This window comes from Erpetoichthys calabaricus, chromosome 7, assembly GCF_900747795.2.
Source record: "Erpetoichthys calabaricus chromosome 7, fErpCal1.3, whole genome shotgun sequence".
Lineage (NCBI taxonomy): Eukaryota > Metazoa > Chordata > Cladistia > Polypteriformes > Polypteridae > Erpetoichthys > Erpetoichthys calabaricus.
In genome coordinates, this window is record NC_041400.2 from 46,849,490 (window position 1) to 46,868,689 (window position 19,200).

Below are 19,200 nucleotides of genomic sequence, written 5' to 3' on the forward strand. Positions count from 1 at the left end.
TGGTGTAAGGTTTGTTAAAGATAGCCTTAGTGTAGGTGTCATATTTTGCCTATGTTGGTATTTACTTTACTTTCACATAAGCATATAGAATCAAACTGGAGTAGAATCTTAAATGCTTATCCATTTAAAATATCTCATTCAGTATAATTTTTTTACCATGCATTTATAAAGAAGTAAGCTATTCTTCAAATATTTTAACATAACATCATAGCAAAAATGATAGGAACATTTCTTCTTCAGTTGTTGACAAGATCATTCTTTACTTGTTCAATGATATTAAATGGATCCAGAACTCATAAAAAACCTTTTGTCATGCCAAATGGTTAGGAAAATAGTCTTCAAATGTAATTAATGAGTTTAGTTGATTAAAATTATAATCTTCATTACTCTTTTCTCTCTCATTTATTTGGTCAGTTAGGTTTTGAGGTCATCAGAGATGTTGTTTTTAATTCTTTGCATCTAAAGTTTAATTTTACTACTGAATATTGTTTTATATATTTCCTGAAGTGATTAAGCTAAACTTTTTCAAAAGCATTTCTGTATTTTTTAAGAATCATACCAGGTCACAGTTATTGTTTTATATGAATATCTTTTTTTTTCTCAGATCATGGCAAAGTCTTTCTGAAAATCTGACCTCATGAAAGCTAGTAAACATCATGCTATAATAATAAAAAATCAAACAAGTTGTTTTCTTGTAACAAAATGTAAAAAGTAATATTATTGTATTTTGTTAAATCGCACAGCTAGATGCATAGTGACAAATGCAAACACTCTGTGCATTGAACAGCCGAGATACTTAGTAACTCTCATGACAGACAGAGGAACCTATGGTCTCTGATTTGGTTGAGCACAGATCAGAGAGGAAATCTTTACTGCATCAAATTTAGGATGCTAATTGATCATCACTAATTTTTCCGTTAGCTATGTCTGATAGCACAGAGCACCTTCAAGGGGCTTTAAAGCCCGGGTCCCTTAGTATTTCCAATTTAAGTAGCCATCCAAAGCCCTAGTGTTGTCCAGTTTGAGGCTCCCCCTGGTGGCTCCAGGCTTTCCTACCTATTCTCACCATTGTAGAGTTGTACTGAGGAAAACCCAGAGGCTTTCCACCCAAGTACCCATTTAAGGCTACAACATACTACCCTCTAGTGTCTTTGGGAACATTTGTATTTGGTCTTGGATCTTGAGTAATATAGATCTGCTCCAACAGCATCCCTGCTGCTTAAAATGGGTGTCGTTACCTTTGATTATCTGACCAAGTGTACGCTGGGAATGTATACAGGTTATTGTCTGAAATAGCAGCCTTTTTTCTGGCTCAATACATAAAAGAAAGACATTTTTCATATGGATTTTTCATGAATCCAGTTTAATTTTTCTTTCATTGCCATAATTAGAGTTGAGTTCTTTTAACATGATTGTTTTGAAATAAAAATAAGATAATAAAAAGCCTTATTCTGAATTAGATGTTCAAGAGTCTGCAACCTCAAAATAAGATCATTGATCATAGATCTTTTAAATTGATTCATGACCACCCTCACTTGTGAAGTAGAATTAATATAATCATCAATCGAGAACATTGCATAGGACCGTTTATGTCCTTGCACAGCTTTAAATAGAGCAAGATTATTTTGAAAGGTTTTGGGAAAGATAATTTATTTATTCATATTGTAAGATGAATGTCATTCTTTTGTGATTTATTTTTGTGAAATTATATGTTAAATTTATTTACAGAAACCCAATGCCCTGCACTAGAACATTCTAAAACGTATGTTTTCATGCCGTCTTCTTGTGGGGAGGAACCTGTAAAAGTCGGAACAGAGTGTTTTCTCCGCTGTAAACCTGGTTATACAAATTCAGGCATAGCAGACAAAATACAGTGCCTCAGCTCGGGGAAATGGAACACCAGTATTAAAAAAGGGACTTGTAGAGGTATGAAAGTAACATTTTGTATTAAACTTCAATTGTTCAATGGAATTATGTACCTTAAAAAGTAAATTTTCACTGATAATATAATAATTTCTAACAGAAATTAGTAGTCTTGTGAAAAATCTCATTAAGACAGATTTTCCAACCATTGCACTACCATGTCTATAATATGTATCTCTTGGTAATACAGATTCAGAACCACCTCAAATGACTTGCCCAAAGGATATTGTAACAGAAACCAATGGAACATCAAAACATAGCCAATATTAGCTGGATCGTCCCCCATGGAAAAGATAATTCTAATGAACAGGTGGAGACAAGAATGATGATAATGATGATGATGATGATTATGATGATTATTAATTATTATTATTTTGTGCTGAAAAACTTGTGTCAGTCATACCTTGTTTACTGACATTTATATAGGTATTCATTTCAAGTTAATGTTCAGTTTGTATTATAACATTCATACATATAATGGCAATACTTAGGCTGATTTTACTTAGATAAGGTCACAAGTAATTATATTCTCCTTTCTAAAACAAGTCATTGTTGTGATCTCATGAGATTGAAAAATATATTATAACTGCAGTGTCACCGCCTGTTGTACACCAACTAGTGTACTACTAAGAGGAGAAATAGCGAAGCAAGGAATCTTTTGATGAAACTGCTTAAAAATAGAGATAGAGTGGCAGGATAAGTTTGTTTGCCAACTTACTTGCAATTATGAAAATGCATGACCCACACGGGGTGGCGCAGCGATGCAGTGATTAGCGTTGCAGTTTTACAGTATCAGGTACTTCTTCTGGTTCCTTTTGTGTGCACCATTCTGTGTTGTGGTTGCTAAGAAAATTAACAGCTGTCACAGTTGGATGGAAGGAAAATTAAAAAGTTGCAGAAGTTGTAATCATGTAAATAAGCACACCTCATATGCAGCGGTGGAAACTGCTGTTGTTGCAGAGTTTTTCCCCTGCTAACTTCCTACTTTTAAGTGCTGTTTTTAATTTTTCATCTTCTTTCTACTCTACGTTAACAATACAAGAAATGCATAGAATTATATGCCTTTTTTATATTGATTTAAGAAATGTGACAGGTAGTAAGTAACTGTTTTATACAATGATGCAAAAACTCAGTTAGGTCAATTAATGTACTGTAATTGTGCCCTGTCTTAGACTGCTGCACCACATTTATCTTTTCAATGCTTCAAATGAAAGCCAACGAGAGAAGAAACAGCTATACTCCTTGGTGAATTGCAAATTAAAATACACAAATTACAAAAGTAAATTATAAATACCAGTTTACCTCTGATTTTTCCAGACTGAGAGTAGAAAAAACATTGTTGGAAATTGACTCTTTACTTAAAAATAGGTTGAATCCAAAAACCAGCAAGTCACGGTGTCTACATAGATACACTGGTATTTCAGTTTATAAATTGGTCCTTTTATCTCATAAGGTATCTATTCAAGTGACACCAGCTTTCATCCCACCCCACAACTTTTCCCATTGGAGAAATTCGGATAACGTATACTGCTACTGATCGGTCAGGAAACCGTGCTAACTGCTCTTTTAAGGTGAAAGTGGTTGGTAAGCTCATGTTTTGTTTTTACATTTAGGATTAGCATGTCTTTTTCTAAAACTCAACTAAAAAAAAGAATGGGTATGTATCAAAACTTTGATAAGATGCATGAGCTCGATCTAATTTTTAAGCTTGTTAAGAGCTGCCTTTATTCTTTTTCTAACCGCTAATCAAGACAGCTTCTTTAAGCAATTTATACCTTCATTTACATACATATAAAAGGCTAAACTCTTATGAATTAACCATTTTTGTAACTTTCTGTTTGTTTTTACTCCAGGTATTCAGTTTCCACAACATGTGCCAAAAATGTGTATTTTAGGTTAATTGGCCTTTTGAAATTGGGCTGGTATGATTGAGTTTAGAAGCATGTGTGTGTGTTTTTAACTGGCATACACATTTTCATTGCTTTTTGCATTCTTTTCAGTGCCACTGGTATAATGGCAGCCTTGTAATAAAAATAAATCTGGCTCACTCAGAGGTCATGCGGCTTCCTTCATACTCTGATTACTTTTGTTGGCAACACACACATGTTCCATGGACAAAATTTATAAACAGCAAAATTGAAATCAGTGTTTTTGTGACAGAAAGTGAATACAGTAAAATGTTCTACTAATCATAAGAGACTAAAGATGTATGTGGGTAGACATTTCAAGTCTTCTCTCTGGGATTTGGTGGCCTCTTCCATGGTGGTTGGGAATTTCAAAAAATCAAACATTTTATTCTCAATTAATTGATTCATAACATTTTCCTGAAGATTACCTTTCTACATTGTAATCATGAAAAACAGTTTAAATGGAAATTTCCAAAATTTGAATTTGATACAAGTTATATTTTAAACATTTATGGTCATGGTAAAATATTGACTACATTCTGTATTTTATTATAAAATTGTTTATCTTGGCACTGGAGTGTGGCGATGTGTTGCAGGTTGGTTGGGGACAAGCAAGTAAAAATTTCACGGTGCTCTATACACATGATGATACTACTATTACCTCTAAAATAGAAGTTCTCATGACTGATTTCATTAACAGTCGAAACAGTTCTAGCATTTCAGGTTTGTAATAAGACTGTAAACATGACTGTGATTGGTTGATCTTTTCTCATGAATAAAGAGACGCACAATTATAGACCTCACACTTAAAGTGGTGAACCGCATTAATATGGATTCTTTTATGCATGAAATTATAAAAATATGTTTGAGAAAAATGAGTGGCTGTTTACATAACATTTTGAAAAACAAATACTTGATACAATGCGTTAAAGCAACTTTTTCGCAAATCCATAACATGACGCATTTTACTTTTTATATTTTCTTCTTTTTTTACATGAATTTGTTGGTTGATGCACAGTAATGATATGACTTTTGCAACATACAGAATACATGCATTGTACAGAAAACAGGGTTTTTAAGTAATCAGAAGAAGTTGGGACACCTGTGAAAATTGTTTTGCTTCATCTTGCAAGGCTTAACTAACTTTAATTGTTGCAGAGACCTCTGTAGGTTGTAACCTATTACTTGTTCCCTGAAGAAGGCTGATTTGTAATATTCTAATATTTCTTTTTATCAGTTTTTGCCAGCCTAAACTTTACATTTAAACCTCTGGCATTATACTACTTACCTTTTCACCATTTTAGGTCATTTGTTGCATTTCAACTGATTTAATTTGAAAATTAACTGGAAAAACGTCAGGTGTTATAAAACGTTTCACCAGTAGTGTAGGTCAAAGACATATTGTTAGGAGGAATTTCAGATGACCTTTCATTAACCTGTAATGAGTAAGTTTGTGTCTTTAATGCCTTCTCTGAGAATTGATGACCTGAAGCTTATTTATTCACAGCTAAACCCAAATGCTTTACAATATCAGTTAGCTTCATCCCTCCTGTTCTTTTTCTAGTCTGCAAAACTCCCAAATGTGACCATAACAAATGAGTGGGTGTAGGGTCTCAATAAAAGCAAAACTGATAAAGAATATATATTTTAACCCACTCTTCTCTTCTGACATGACTACTTTTGTGTAACTTACAAATATTGCAATCTCAGCCTATGTGCATAATCCATATAAATGGATTACAAATTACTTTGTGTATAAGGTTTTGGTAGCAAGGTGATGGGCCTGTGTTCCATCAGGGTCAGCTCTATAAATGTATTCTGTCCTCTCATATGCACACATATGTCCTTTTTTATGCACAGTTTCTTTTTGACATATCGGGATACATCTTAATGTTATGAGACAACACTCTCAATGACAATTGATCTGTTAGATCTTGTACACAAGACATAATATCTTCTCTACAAAGCTTGTCACATGTTGCGTGGCTGTTGTTAGGTACCTGTGCTTATCAGAACTTCACCTGACTGATACAGCGCCAGTCCAGAGTTCTTGTGGTTTACAAAGTAAGCCAAATCACAACAGAAACAATGTGAACAACAAAGTATTCCCAATGCCTTGTGGCTTTGTACACCGCCATAATACACAATGTTTTCATGTGGGATGCCATTACCTACGGTAACCTCTGTCACTTACTAGTGGCAGTTGGGCTGTGCACCAATATGTTTATGTTATCCTGTCACCAATCATACAAGCCTCTACATAATGTTGGCCCTGGGCATAAGTTTCTAGTTATTGGTTGGAACTGCCCGCAAACAGTAAACCAATAAATTGATGAAAATATGGTCCACAATAAAATAACATTTAACTTTCTGTTGTGAAAAGATACATGGCAGGGAGCAAACACCTTTCTGGTATCTTTCAAAAGCCTGGTAGGCAGAAAGTTAAAGCCATTCAAAGAACACAAAGTGCAAATACCATAATGGAGATACTATTATAAACATTCTGTAGTAAGAAAAGATGTGAGAGGTGGAACACTTATTGCCTGCCTGCATCTTTCAAAAAAGTATCTAACTGTAACTGTAACTCAAAAAAACTACATTCAACCAATGCTTCAGTTCACCTATTTACAGTTCAAAGCAGATGACATAGATTGACTTATAATTGTAAAATTTAAACTTCCTTTTATTCAGTGGGGTAGGGGACCTTCCAAGAAGCTAACTACAGTCCACCTCAAGCCTAAGAGTAGTGGTTTGCATAATGCTTGGATGGATGTGCTACAAGACACCATTTGCGCCCCAGTAAAATACTCATTTATATTGCAACTCTGGGTGACTTTATCCACCACTAATGGTCTTTAAATAAATTGTCCTCTCTATGGTAGTTTGAGCAGCATGGCGGCACAGTGGTAACGCTGCTGCCTCGCAATAAGGAGACCTGGGTTCGCTTCCTGGGTCCTCCCTGCGTGGAGTTTGCATGTTCTTCCCGTGTCTGCATGGGTTTCCTCCCACAGTTTTAAGACATGCAGGTTAGGTGCATTGGCGATCCTAAATTGTGCTTGGTGTGCGTGTGTGTGCCCTGTGGTGGGCTAGCACCCTGCCTGGGATTTGTTCCTGCCTTGTGCCCTGTGTTGGCTGGGACTGGCTCCAGCAGAGCCCCGTGACCCTGTGTGTAGGATATAGCGGGTTGGAAAATGACTGTGTCGGATGATGAAAGCAATTCAGTAAGACCTGAACTTGAGTAACATAAATTAATTTATTTTCAGATGCCGAACCACCTGTGATTGACAAATGCAGATCACCTCCCCCACTCCAGACTGTGGAACGTGAAGTCAGCGTCCAGTGGGAGGAGCCACAGTTCTCTGATAATTCGGGTATAAAGTTTGAGTTTTGACAAATGGAATGCTGGGTGATGAAAACAAAGTACTAAAATAAGTTCATATGCTTACAGAATGTGGGTGTTATTTTAGAAGACAGTGGTTTCTCTTCCAGTAGGTTAACCAAATTTTCACCCTATCTTATAATTTTCCTCAATGACGTGGTGTCTGCTGTGGCTTTATTACTACTTGCATTATGACATATTGCCTTTACTGTGTGCCACACCCTGGGTTTTACTGTAAAATTGTTCTTATTGGCTGGCATTTCAAAATATTGTCAGTCTAAAGGATAGTGTCATAAGAGACTGATTTACTCCATGGTTTACTAATCTAAAATGTCATTTATACAATCTTACAAATGAATTTGAGTTTGAAATATGCAGGTTTAAAATTACCCCTCAAAAATATAACCTTTCTTAAGCTGCATTAATATCAAAAATATTCACAAGGAGTCATATAAATAATGTCCAAAATATAATTCATTAATTTGCCCTGAATCGTGTCACAAAGCAAACACATGTATTATGTTATAATAAAAATAATTACAGTGTTGAATAGCACAATATGAAATGCAATGTTGCCAAAGTATACCAAGTTTAAATGTATGCCACTATACTGCAGTGAAATTTGTAAAAAACTGTTTACCTGTTGGCTTACAGGTTCTTACATATAGTGGATTCAGAAAGTATTCAGATTCCTCCACTGTCTGTACACTTTATTGTGTAGTAGATTTAATTTTAAATGTATAAATTTGACTTTTTCCCCATCAATCTACACTCAATAACCCGTAATGACAAAGGGAAGACATGTTTTATGATTTAAAAATCAAAACTGAAATCTCTTTTTGATGTACGTATTCATATGCTTAAATCAGTATTTTGTAGAAGCCCTTTTGGCAGCAATTACAGCTTTGAGTCTTCTTGGGTAAGTCTCTTCAAATTTTGCACATCTGGATTTGGATAGTTTCTCCCATTCTTCCTGGTAGATCCTCTCAAGCTTTGTTAGATTGGAAGAGAAATGTCTGTAAAGTGCCATCTTCAGATCTTTCCACAGATATTCCATAGGGTTTAAGTCTGGGCTTTGGCTACAGTAGGCCACTTAAGGACAGTCAGAGACTTGTCTTGAAGCCACTTGAGCATTGTCTTGGTTGCATGTTTCAGATCATTTTAGTGCTGAAAGGTAAATTGTAGCTCTGGTCTGAGGTCGCTTGCACTCTTAATTTAGCTGCATTCATCCTTCTTTTAATTCTGACCAATATCCCTGTCCCTGCTGCTGAAAAGCACCCCCATAGTATAATGCTCCAATCATCATATGTCACTGTATGGAGGATGATACACACAGGTCATGAGCAGGGCCTGGTCTCCACCAGACAAAGTGCTTGGAGTTCTTCCTAAAGAGTTTTATTTTTGTCTCATCAGAATAAAGAATCTTTTTCTTCATTTTATCAGAGTTCTTTAAAATGTTATATGCCTTTTACTCAAGAGTGGCTAGCCCAGGGGTTCCCAAACTGGGTTGCCCTCACCCCCAGGGGGTGCAACATGGCAATTCAGGAGATTGCTGTGTCGCAATTTGCCAAAATTGTGTCAGGTGAGTTGTCTAACTTTATCATGGTGTAATCCGTATCTTGCAGTGTGTTGTCATTGGTAGGTCATTTTTTAGTTAGTGCTGCTGTTTTATGATATGCGAAGAATCAAACGTGTGCTGTGAATGAACCACAGAAATGTGTGTTCTCACCTGCAGGTGGAGCATTTGTAAAGGTGAATAACATTTTTTAAGAGAATGGAATTTGGACCTTACAATGATCCATACAGAAGGGTGAGGTCTGGTACTGATTTTTGTGCAAGTCCTGATTGTGAAACATCACTGATATCGAGGTTTGATTGACGTTTCTGCCGGGGAGGTGGGGGGGAACAAGGAGGACTGAATTGGATACAAAACCTACTGGTTACAGTCAGTCCATATCACCTGCTGGCAATCCTGGCAGTAGTGTAACAATTTTAACTGTGCGACACATCTGCTTTTGAACTGCAGTGTAAGTGTTATTGAGGAACAAAACTCGTCTACTGTTTCCATTGCTTAGTGGCACACTGGCACCCCTTGCTTTACGAGAATCTCTAATCCCCCAAACCCCTCAATCGTTAATTATGTGTCATTTCCTTGCAACACTTGATGCTTCATGGGATACCCCAACCCCTGGATTATCAATCGAGTGTCTAAACTTCATGGAGGACACATTTACAAGATTGCTGAAATTTATAAAGTTAAATTGCTCAATTTATATTCACCAAGTTAAACTTATTTTTTTGAGTTCAGTTTACTCACCCGCAGTACAGTATGTGGTTCAATTTGTGGTTCAAAAATTAGAAATTTGACTTCTTCATCTTCAAACGTGATATTACTATTCTAGGGGTGCAAACATAAATCAAACATTTTCCTGGGGCATAGACAAGTTTGGGATCCACTGGACTAGCCACTCTAACATGATGACTGATTGATGGAGTGCTGCTGAGGTGGTCATCCTTCTATCAGGTTCTTACATCTCAGCAGAGGACCTCTCAAGCTGTGCTATAGTAACCACCAGGTTCTTGGCCACCAAGGCTCTTCTTGTGCAGTTACTCAGTTTGGCTGGACAGCCATTTTTAGGAAGAGCCTTGGTGGTTCCAGACTTTTTCCATTGTACAAATATTCAGGCTTCTGTGCTCCTGCCAACACCCAAAGCTTCAGAAATGGTTTTATCCCTGTGCCTTACCATAATTTGATCATGGAAGTCTACGGAGAGTTCCTTGGCTTTCATAGCTTGTTTTTTCTTCCTGACGTGCGGTGTGAATTGTGTGACCTCATCTACAGGGGTGAGTGCCTTACTAAATGATGTGCAATCAGTTCAGTTTGCCACAGGTGGACTCCAAGTTCCAGACACATCTCAAGAAGAATTAAAGCAATTTGGATGCACAGGACCGCAACTGCCACAGCAAAGGTTTTTACTTTGTCATTATTGGTTGTTGAGTGTAGATTGATGAGCAAAAATGACGAATTTATCCAATTTAAAATTAAATCTACAACACAATAAAAGTGTGCAGAAATTGTGGGGCGCCTCCTTCGGCCATTGCAGCCACTCCTCGTGAAAGTCATCTTGTCCAGCTAAGTGTATTGTTACCTCTGTTAGCCTGACAAAGGCAACCTGACATACTTCAACATATTAAACAAAAGAATAGCCAACAAATTACATTAGTAGAATCCCATACAGTATACTAGATTTAACTTTTTTCTAACAATAAAGATGTATTTATAAACAATACATTTATAAGAAACAAAGTAATGTAATGTATAATAACAATCTGAAAAAATAAGTAAGTAAAAGCCTTCCCTTAATTTTTAAACTCTGTAACTGATATTCCTTTGTTGTAGCGATGCCAGACCTTTTGCCTAATTATGGAAAGCTAAAAGTTTGTCTTGGAAAAAAATCTGGAAACAAGGCCTTGGCTTTTCTTAGATTGACCTTAGTTTAGAGTCAGTGTATTTAACTTAGTAAATACATTCCCTCTAAAAAATGTGTACTTTTTTTGAATGCCAGGCTTCCCTCTCATCATTACAAAAACACACAGTCCCGGAGATCACTTTCCTCATGGAGAAACGCTTGTTAAGTATACTGCTACTGATTCATCAGGCAACAGCAGGACTTGTGACCTACATATTATAATCAAAGGTACGTATTGTGCTATCAGTTCATTATCTTTAGCCACTTTGTCTGATTCAGCGGGCTCAAGCCTATCCCAGTAGCACTTGACAGAAGGCAGGAAGTAACCCTGCACACTTTTGCAAACACAAACACACACACACACAAACACGCACGGCCACTCACTAACTGGTCACTTTAGGTTGGTGAATTAAGTTAACACAAAAAAAACTGGACTACCCAGTCTGAGAAATGAACAATGGGTCTGCGGTCATATATTTTTTTAACTATTTTCTGCTTACTTTCAGCTCTCCGTATGTTTATTAGCTATAATGAATTCATAATGAAACACACTTGAATTTCTTGAATATGTTATCTTACTTTTTTCACATGAGCCACTCATGACTGATGAACAATTCTTTACAACTTTTTTCTGAAATGAAATATCTTTAAGTTTCTAAATTAAATTGCCAGCTTTATCATATTGATATTTTTACTAATTTTACAATGTCTTTGCTATTTTTGCCACTAAGGTTCTGCTTGTGAGCACCCATTTAACCCCATCAATGGGAAATTTTCCTGTGTTCAAGATGAATCAGGAGTAAACTGCACTCTGTTCTGCATGGATGGCTATGGTTTAATGGAGGAGACAGCACAGAGCTACTTCTGTGCTCACGATGGATTATGGAAACCCCCTTACTCTGCAGATTGGCCTGACTGCTCTGGTATGTGTAACTTCCTGTTCCATAGAGTTTAACAATTTTGGCCACACAAGGACAACACAATCTTGTTTTTCAACAGTTTTGGGCCTTTCAGATACATATTCAGAACCTTTTCAATTTATTATGTAAAACAGGAGATGCAGTATTGATATAAGCCATTTTGTCATTCCATTTTCAGTAGCAAACCCAAGTCTTGCAGCACTAAAGCCATCAGAGGAAAAGAGAACTAGGTGCTTTTTTTGGATACCAAAATGTCTCTCTGGGTACACCTTCTGAATGTATGGATCTCATACCTGTAAAACAGCAAGCTACCCAGAAAGATCATCATCAGCTGCGTCTGACTTACAGTGTGAGCCGACTTCTCACACTTAAATGCAGAGGAGATAAACTGCATTGTTTGTTTCTCAGTGTGGCATGGTGTTGGGGTAGTTAGTACTACTGCCACACAGCTAAAGAGCTAAGGGATGGCAGGCTTTTGGATAACAGGAATTATCCAATTGTCTACATCTTACTCAGTTGGTTTCATACCTTTGTAGATATGCCTTGATAAACAGTAAGTATCCCACATCAACATGAGCATTGACGGTATTATAATACAAGCATATTTTCTGCACAAACTACTGTATGCACCACATGATTTCTGGAACATTTCACATTTCTGAGATGTGCTTTCTTGACATACTCTGGTGGACTTGAAGAATTGTGTGCAATAAAGAACTTCAGCCTACAAGCCTCTGAAATCTGGCATAGGTTTTCAAGATCAAATTCATGAATAAATATTTCCGATAATAAAACAAGGTTAAGCTTTTTTCCAGAAGAACAGCTTGACCTTCCTCATATTCGTAAGCTCTGAATGAGGGAGTTTTCCATTGTTCTTATTTTTTTGACATCAGATGAATATTCATTTATAAGCTGCAGATGGCGGTTTACCCAGTGCCAGTACAAGGCCACATGTCAAAGCATTTCTTTGTGTATTTCCTGCAGATTCAAGTTCTGTCTACTGTCTAAGTTAAATTATTCTAAGACTTAAAAACGTTACAGTTATTGCTGAATGCTTTTGAGAAAAGACAATTTATTCCTTAGTGGAGATTTAGTAAAACAAATTACCCCTTAATGGTTTTTACTTCATTTAAATGCAATAAAATGTTTATTTGGACTGTCTGCATGCATTTCCCTATTGAGTTTTGACAGATTCCTTCGGATGCCATTTGAGATATAATGTTTTACTATAATATATAATAATATAAACTACAAAAATTCAAAGGAAACTGCAAGAAATCTGTCCATTTTGACAGCTTTAGCATTGTCATTTATATCTAGCTGACTGAAATACAGCAACAGCATGGTGGTGCATTGGTTAGATCAGCAGTCCCCAACCTTTTTGACAGCAAGGACCAAATGTTTCCACGGACAAGTTGGGGGAGAGTGGGGGGGAGGTTGAGGATTCGGGGCGTGTTCATAGGGCAGTTTTATACACAATTTACATTACATTTCTATTATTGTTAAGTTATAATATCGTAATAGAAATTATACAACTTACCATAATGCAGAATCAGTGGGAGCCCTGAGCTTGTGTTCCTGCAACCAGACGATCCCATTTGGGGACAATTGAAGGCAGTGACACACAAAGTGTGTTGCTTCTGTTCAGTCTACTCTGTAATCTCGTTTTGGTTGCTGTCACTGCAGAAAACACTGCCTTACAAAGATAGGATGTTGGAAATGGAAGCAGACTTTTCAGTGCTTTTGTGGCAACCTCAGGATATTCTACCTTGACTTTAATCCAAAACGTATGGAGATTTGAAGTTGTCTCAAACATACTTTTAAGGCCACCATCATTTGTAACCTCAACCAGTTGATCCTCTTCAAGCACAGACAAAGTTGATTCACCTGGCTTATTCACAAATGGGTCACAGATCCATTCCTTCCCATTTCGGTGGTCTTTTGTAGGAATAATGCTCAAACTCTATTGAAAGCTGAGATAGATGATCATACACCAACTGGGAGAAAGAAAGCCCTGGCTTGGTATCTTTAACAATCTCTGCTAACCTTTGAAACATATCAAAAATCCCAATGTTCACTTGTCGGCCCCATAAATCAAGTTTGGCTTTGAATGCAGCCGCTTTATCTGCCAACTTGAACAACGGATATCTTCTGCCTCTGCCCCACGGAGGTCCCAAGAGAGTTTAGAAACCTCACATTTTCTTGAATGAGTGCTGCATTCATAGGAATGTTTCTTGAACGAGCATCACTGAACCACATAAAAACTGTCTTCAAATGCAGCAGTTCGCATACATTTGCAACCTATGATTTTTCTTCTTTTTTTGCATATAACAAAGACATATGCATTGCATTTGTCATTCCAATAGATTGCACATCACAAACGTTAACACTGTTATCATTTTTTCGTGTCTGCTGTTTCTATGGGAGGGTGACAATGAGTTCAATTCCAATTGATGTTTTTCAGTTGTTGACAAGCAATAAGCAAAATGTATCACTGAAAACCACAGAAAACAAAAACAGCAAAAAAAAAACCAGTACGAGGAAAGTTTGAAGAAAGAACTTTTTTTTTTTTACAATGTTTCTGTTTGGGGATCGTTGTACAAATGTGCACAACTGAGATGCGACCACAAATCTAACTGCTCTGTGGATGATTCATTCAAGCATTTCAAGGTCACTTCGTTGTAATGAAAGTATCTGCAGAATGTACTTCATAGTAACGAGATTTCTATAGACTTGTGTCATATGGGGAAACTGTCGGGACCATAAAAATACTTTGTTGTAATACTCTCTCACCTCGGTCTCTCTCCTGTCTCTGCGCCGCTGCAAAGCCCCGCCCGCCAAGTGTTCTGAAAAGTCTGAGTGAGTCTCCGTTGCCGGCAGTTGTCTCGCGGCCCGGCTGTCAGACAGCTGCGGCCTGGTAGTGGGCCGCGGACCGGGGGTTGGGGACCCCTGGGTTAGATGATCCAAATCTCAGGCCAGGGACTTTGTTTATTAAGCCTGAGTACATACAAAAACAGGTTCAAATGTGTATACACAATTCCCACGTAAAATTGACAGGGGAACTTGCATAAATTTGTGATAACTGTGACCCATCCATATGAAACATTTCAGAGAAATTGGGAGATGACGACACCATAGATCAAGGAGGAAAATGTAGCCAAACTAGTTTAATAATAATAACTCATGAGTATAATAATTCACATCACCGATCTGTTATTATGACAAACATATTACACTTCAAAAGTGATGAATATGATGTATTTGAGTTCCCTTTTAAGAGGGCTAATGCTGCGTATTTGCACTGAAGAGCCTTTTTGTTTTCTTTGTCATTTTATACCTGTTGTCACTTTTCAGGGAACTGGCTGATATGTTAGGAGTATCTCAGTCAAGCTTCAGTCCATCGTGCCCACTGTATTGGAAGCTATTAACCAACCAGTGAGGCTTTACATCCAGTTTACATATGTTGTGGGTGTACATACATAACACATTACATGTTTTTGCCAAAATAATAATGACAATTTGCAGCAGTGTCTAGTTCTGCTAATATGATTGAAGAAATTTAACTCGTATTGCCATAAGGGTGCCTAGCGAAGATGAAGCTGCTTTTGTTTACTGTATGCAGTGACATTCTATTAATGCACAAGTCATCTCTGATGTGAAGATGAGACTGACAAATGATGTGTCTCAGTGGCCTGAGTCCTCTGATTCATTTATTAAGCACCAAAGTAGCTTTGAGAGATGTGATGGTGCTGAACATGATGGCTGCTATGTTGTTGAAGTTACTGGTTGAATCCTCATTGTTTCATATGGCCTGTCATTACATATACCAGGTGATAGCGGTTACCTGCTCAGATGCTGACACCTTACAACTTTCTTGGGACCACCCAGAATGTAGAGGAGAGATGTTATAATGCCACATATGATCTTGTGCTCTCATTTGCAGAGCAGAACCAGATATTCTTAAATGCAGGTAGCGAGAAGTCTGTGTGTTAGGTGGGAGGCTGCTTTACCAGCCAATGAAGTTCTGCAGCATTGTATGAGGTTAATTACCATTCTCCATATATGGATGCTGCATGGTGGTGTTCGATGCACGTTCACATATGCATAATTACAAGGTGATTACTATTTATTAAGGGTAAATGGTGTAGAAACTTGCGTACACCAGGTTTTATAAATCTAACTTTTCTTTTTGGACATACACATTTTGCTTATGTTTTCACAGTCGAATCCCTTTCACATTCTGAGCATCTGAATAGATAATTGGCATGTGAATTGTGTAACACGAGTTTTGTTTGAATTTTTTTTCTTTTTTTCCTGGAATTTTTTGCATTGTTTGCCGTTGTCCAGTGTTGGTCACCATTGGGTCCTGTTCAGTTTTACTTTAATGATTTTTCATATGAAATTTCTCCCTGAAAATATGAGATTAAACGTTGTTCTTGGCCACCACTACAAACTACATGGGACAAATAAAATATTTAAAAAATATAATTTTTGGGTGGCATATGTCTTTAAATTCAATATGGTGAGAGTTTTCAAATATTCTGTTGGGTGAAACACCTATTGTTTTGATTGATGACCAAACAAGCCTTCAGACATTAACAAGGAAACAAACAAGTTCGCACCACCACAGGGAAGTAAGGCTGACTGAAGGATGTAAGACTGTTTGATGGATTAAATATTTACACTGTGTATAGGCCACAAGCCTGGGAGCGTACAGTGATTGACATAGACGGTGAAAAAGAAATTCATCCGCCTTCATTTACGATTAAAAGAGACTTCCTAAAATTAGTAACTTACATTGGTAGAATGGCACAGCACTTACAGGTAAAGCTTAATGTATTTTTAATTACTTCAGTTAGCAAGACCTCTATGCTGTCAATTTTAGGTAAATTTTTAAAGGGAGAAAGCTAAAACATTTACTTCAAAGATTGATTTCAGAAACATGACCCTGATTTCTCAATAAAACCTAATGCTTATGTGCATATAAATTGTAATTAAATATCAATGCACCTCTGTACTGTATATCAGTTGTAAGCTATGGCATCATAATATGTATGTTTTGTCATGGTAGGCTCCTAGGGTGACCCTATATCCATTTATACTCCTTATTATGTAGACTTTAACAGAATGCCTCAAATTACATACTCTGACCACACTGTCAGGGTTGATTGCTACTAAAGTTCAACACTTCCCACTCCTTTTACATCTATAACTCCAGGCAATTAGATATGGTACCAGAACAGTCAGGAGAGAAAGTTTCACATTTATTCATGCATTATAGTTAATATAACCAAGTTATAAGTAGTCTATATGTGAGTTTTGGTAAAATAATACAACCTGATAATAAGCAGTTCATCTTGCGACCAATATGCTAGCTTGACGTAGCCCATGACATCTAATTTTTCAGAATGGAAAATGACAAATTCATGCTGTCTGAATAGGACAGCTGAGGGAGAAGCCATCAAGAGCCATCACTGTTTCTGATCCAGGTGTTATGGGTTTGCGACTGACCAGCAGCAGTTCATAATCGTGCAAATCTTCAAACTGAAATGCTTTCGTGATTTGAGTCCACAGGAATTCACCTGCCGATGAGGATGGGATTTGCCTTGTGAATGGATGGAGTGTATTGGCGACTCTGCACAGAAAAGGACTGGGGTGACAGAGAAAGAGCTGATCTCTCTGTCTCCCTCTGCCAGCCCCCTCTTTTTCTACACAGTATTGCCACTACAGTATGTTTGTAACTGCTCCCTGAGTGATATTTTCCTTTTTCTTACTATCCACACATAAGACTTTTTGATTGTTTGGATCTGTTCACAGTAATTATGTTGTTGTTTGTGTGGTTTGCTCAAAGGGCTTTCTTGTTTAAAGAGGAATACAATCTTGCCGTTAAGACATTTTTAAGTTTATACAATGGATAGTAACTCCATCTCATAGATCCAAAGATGATGGTTTTGAAGCCCACATCCAGTCACTATCCATGTTGTGTTTGCTCATTCCCGTTGTGTCTACATGGCTATTCCCCCATTATTATCATTATTTATTATTTGTCTGACGCTTTTATCCAAGGCCACTTATGACATTTGAGATATAATTTGTTACATTTCTTTTGTTGTTTTATTTGGAGAACAGTTAGGTGAAGTAACTTGTTCATGTTCACGCTGCGTCAGTAGCAGGATTTAAACCCACAACCTCAGGGTCTGAAGTTCAAAGACCAAAGCCTTAACCACTACTCCACACTGCCTGCCTCTGTGCACTCCAGTTTGCTTCCGACATCTCCAAAGACATGCTCGTTAGGTTGAGTGATGATCCTTAATTGGATCCATGCGAGTTTCATTGTACATGGGAGTCAGCACTGCAATAGACTGGTATCCTGTTTAAGTCTGTTTCTAGACTTGCTTCCATTACTCCCCGAATAAGTTCCAGTAAACCGTGACACTGAATTGGGTTAAATATGTATAGGAACGTCATGTTGTATTATATTATTATAGTTTACAGTATACATCTATTGTTCTTACCATTAGAGTACAGGAGTTGAGTGAAATAATATAGAGCTCTCTGTACAGCTTATGTTTCATTTGGTAATTTTCTTTTTCTTTTTAACTCTTGCAGTAAACAGATTTGCAAATAATGGTTTCAAACCATTTGAAATGTTATTTAAAGCCTCCAGATGTGATGATATGAACCTGATGGAAGCCTTCACTGAAAAATTTTCTACTGCACTTGGAAATATGGTAATGGAAACTTGGCATGAAATGTCTCTGTCATATTCAGAAGTCGATGTTTATTCAAATCTATAAGCTAAGCTATAACTAATAGTAACTGCAATCCTTCCAACCATCCATTCATTTTCTCAGCCTGATGTATCTAATTCAGGGTCACAAGGGCCCATAGTGTATTCCATCAACCACAGACACAATGCAGGAAGCCTGGTTGATGTGCTAGTGCAGCCCAGCACACATACACATCTATACCCACACCTACCCAAACATGGAGAAAAGTTACCCAGGGAAGCACCTACTGTAAGATCACTCTGCCAACCTGCACATGTATTTGCTTCACCCACGCGTTCAGCAGCCACAGGTAGAAGCATCCACGAAATAAATTTCTGGAGGCAAATGTGCATATTCTTTGTCTTGGCAGCAATAATTTGTCAATATTTCAGAATTCATTAAATTTCTATTGATGAGCTGAATGTACATTGTTAAACTCAGCAACACAATCTCGAGAGCAATACGGTAACACATTAAAAGTAATACGTGTTACATAGTCTGATTACTTTTCCAATTACGAAAAACCTGAGCCAATACTTATCTTAATGAAAATTTTATATTAGGTACATAAAAGATAAAAGAAGAGAATTAAAATGATAGATGAACCTTGACTATCACCTGTTCTAAATTTCACAAAATGTAATGCTAATATAACAAAATGCTCTCAGAGAAAAATTATATTGATCACTTTATAGTCTATCCATACATTTTTCTGAACCTTGAAACCCTCATGGATCACAAAGAGCAGTCACTTATGCCAGCAGTATTAGATGTAAGGCAGGAGCCCACCCTAGTCTGGATTCAAGTCAGTTGCAGGGCACAATCACTCAC

At 37.1% G+C, this 19,200-nt stretch overlaps 1 protein-coding gene across 1 annotated transcript in view; it reads left to right on the top strand.

Moving 5' to 3' along the window:
- The window catches only part of LOC114654317 (sushi, von Willebrand factor type A, EGF and pentraxin domain-containing protein 1), a 328,570-nt gene that overhangs the window by 126,119 nt on the left and 183,251 nt on the right, over positions 1-19,200 (top strand). The window contains 9 exon segments of the mRNA XM_028804783.2: positions 1,729-1,926; positions 2,114-2,163; positions 2,165-2,233; positions 3,377-3,415; positions 3,417-3,507; positions 7,094-7,201; positions 10,776-10,907; positions 11,411-11,602; positions 18,209-18,330. Of these exon segments, the coding sequence (XP_028660616.2) occupies positions 1,729-1,926; positions 2,114-2,163; positions 2,165-2,233; positions 3,377-3,415; positions 3,417-3,507; positions 7,094-7,201; positions 10,776-10,907; positions 11,411-11,602; positions 18,209-18,330 (1,001 nt within the window).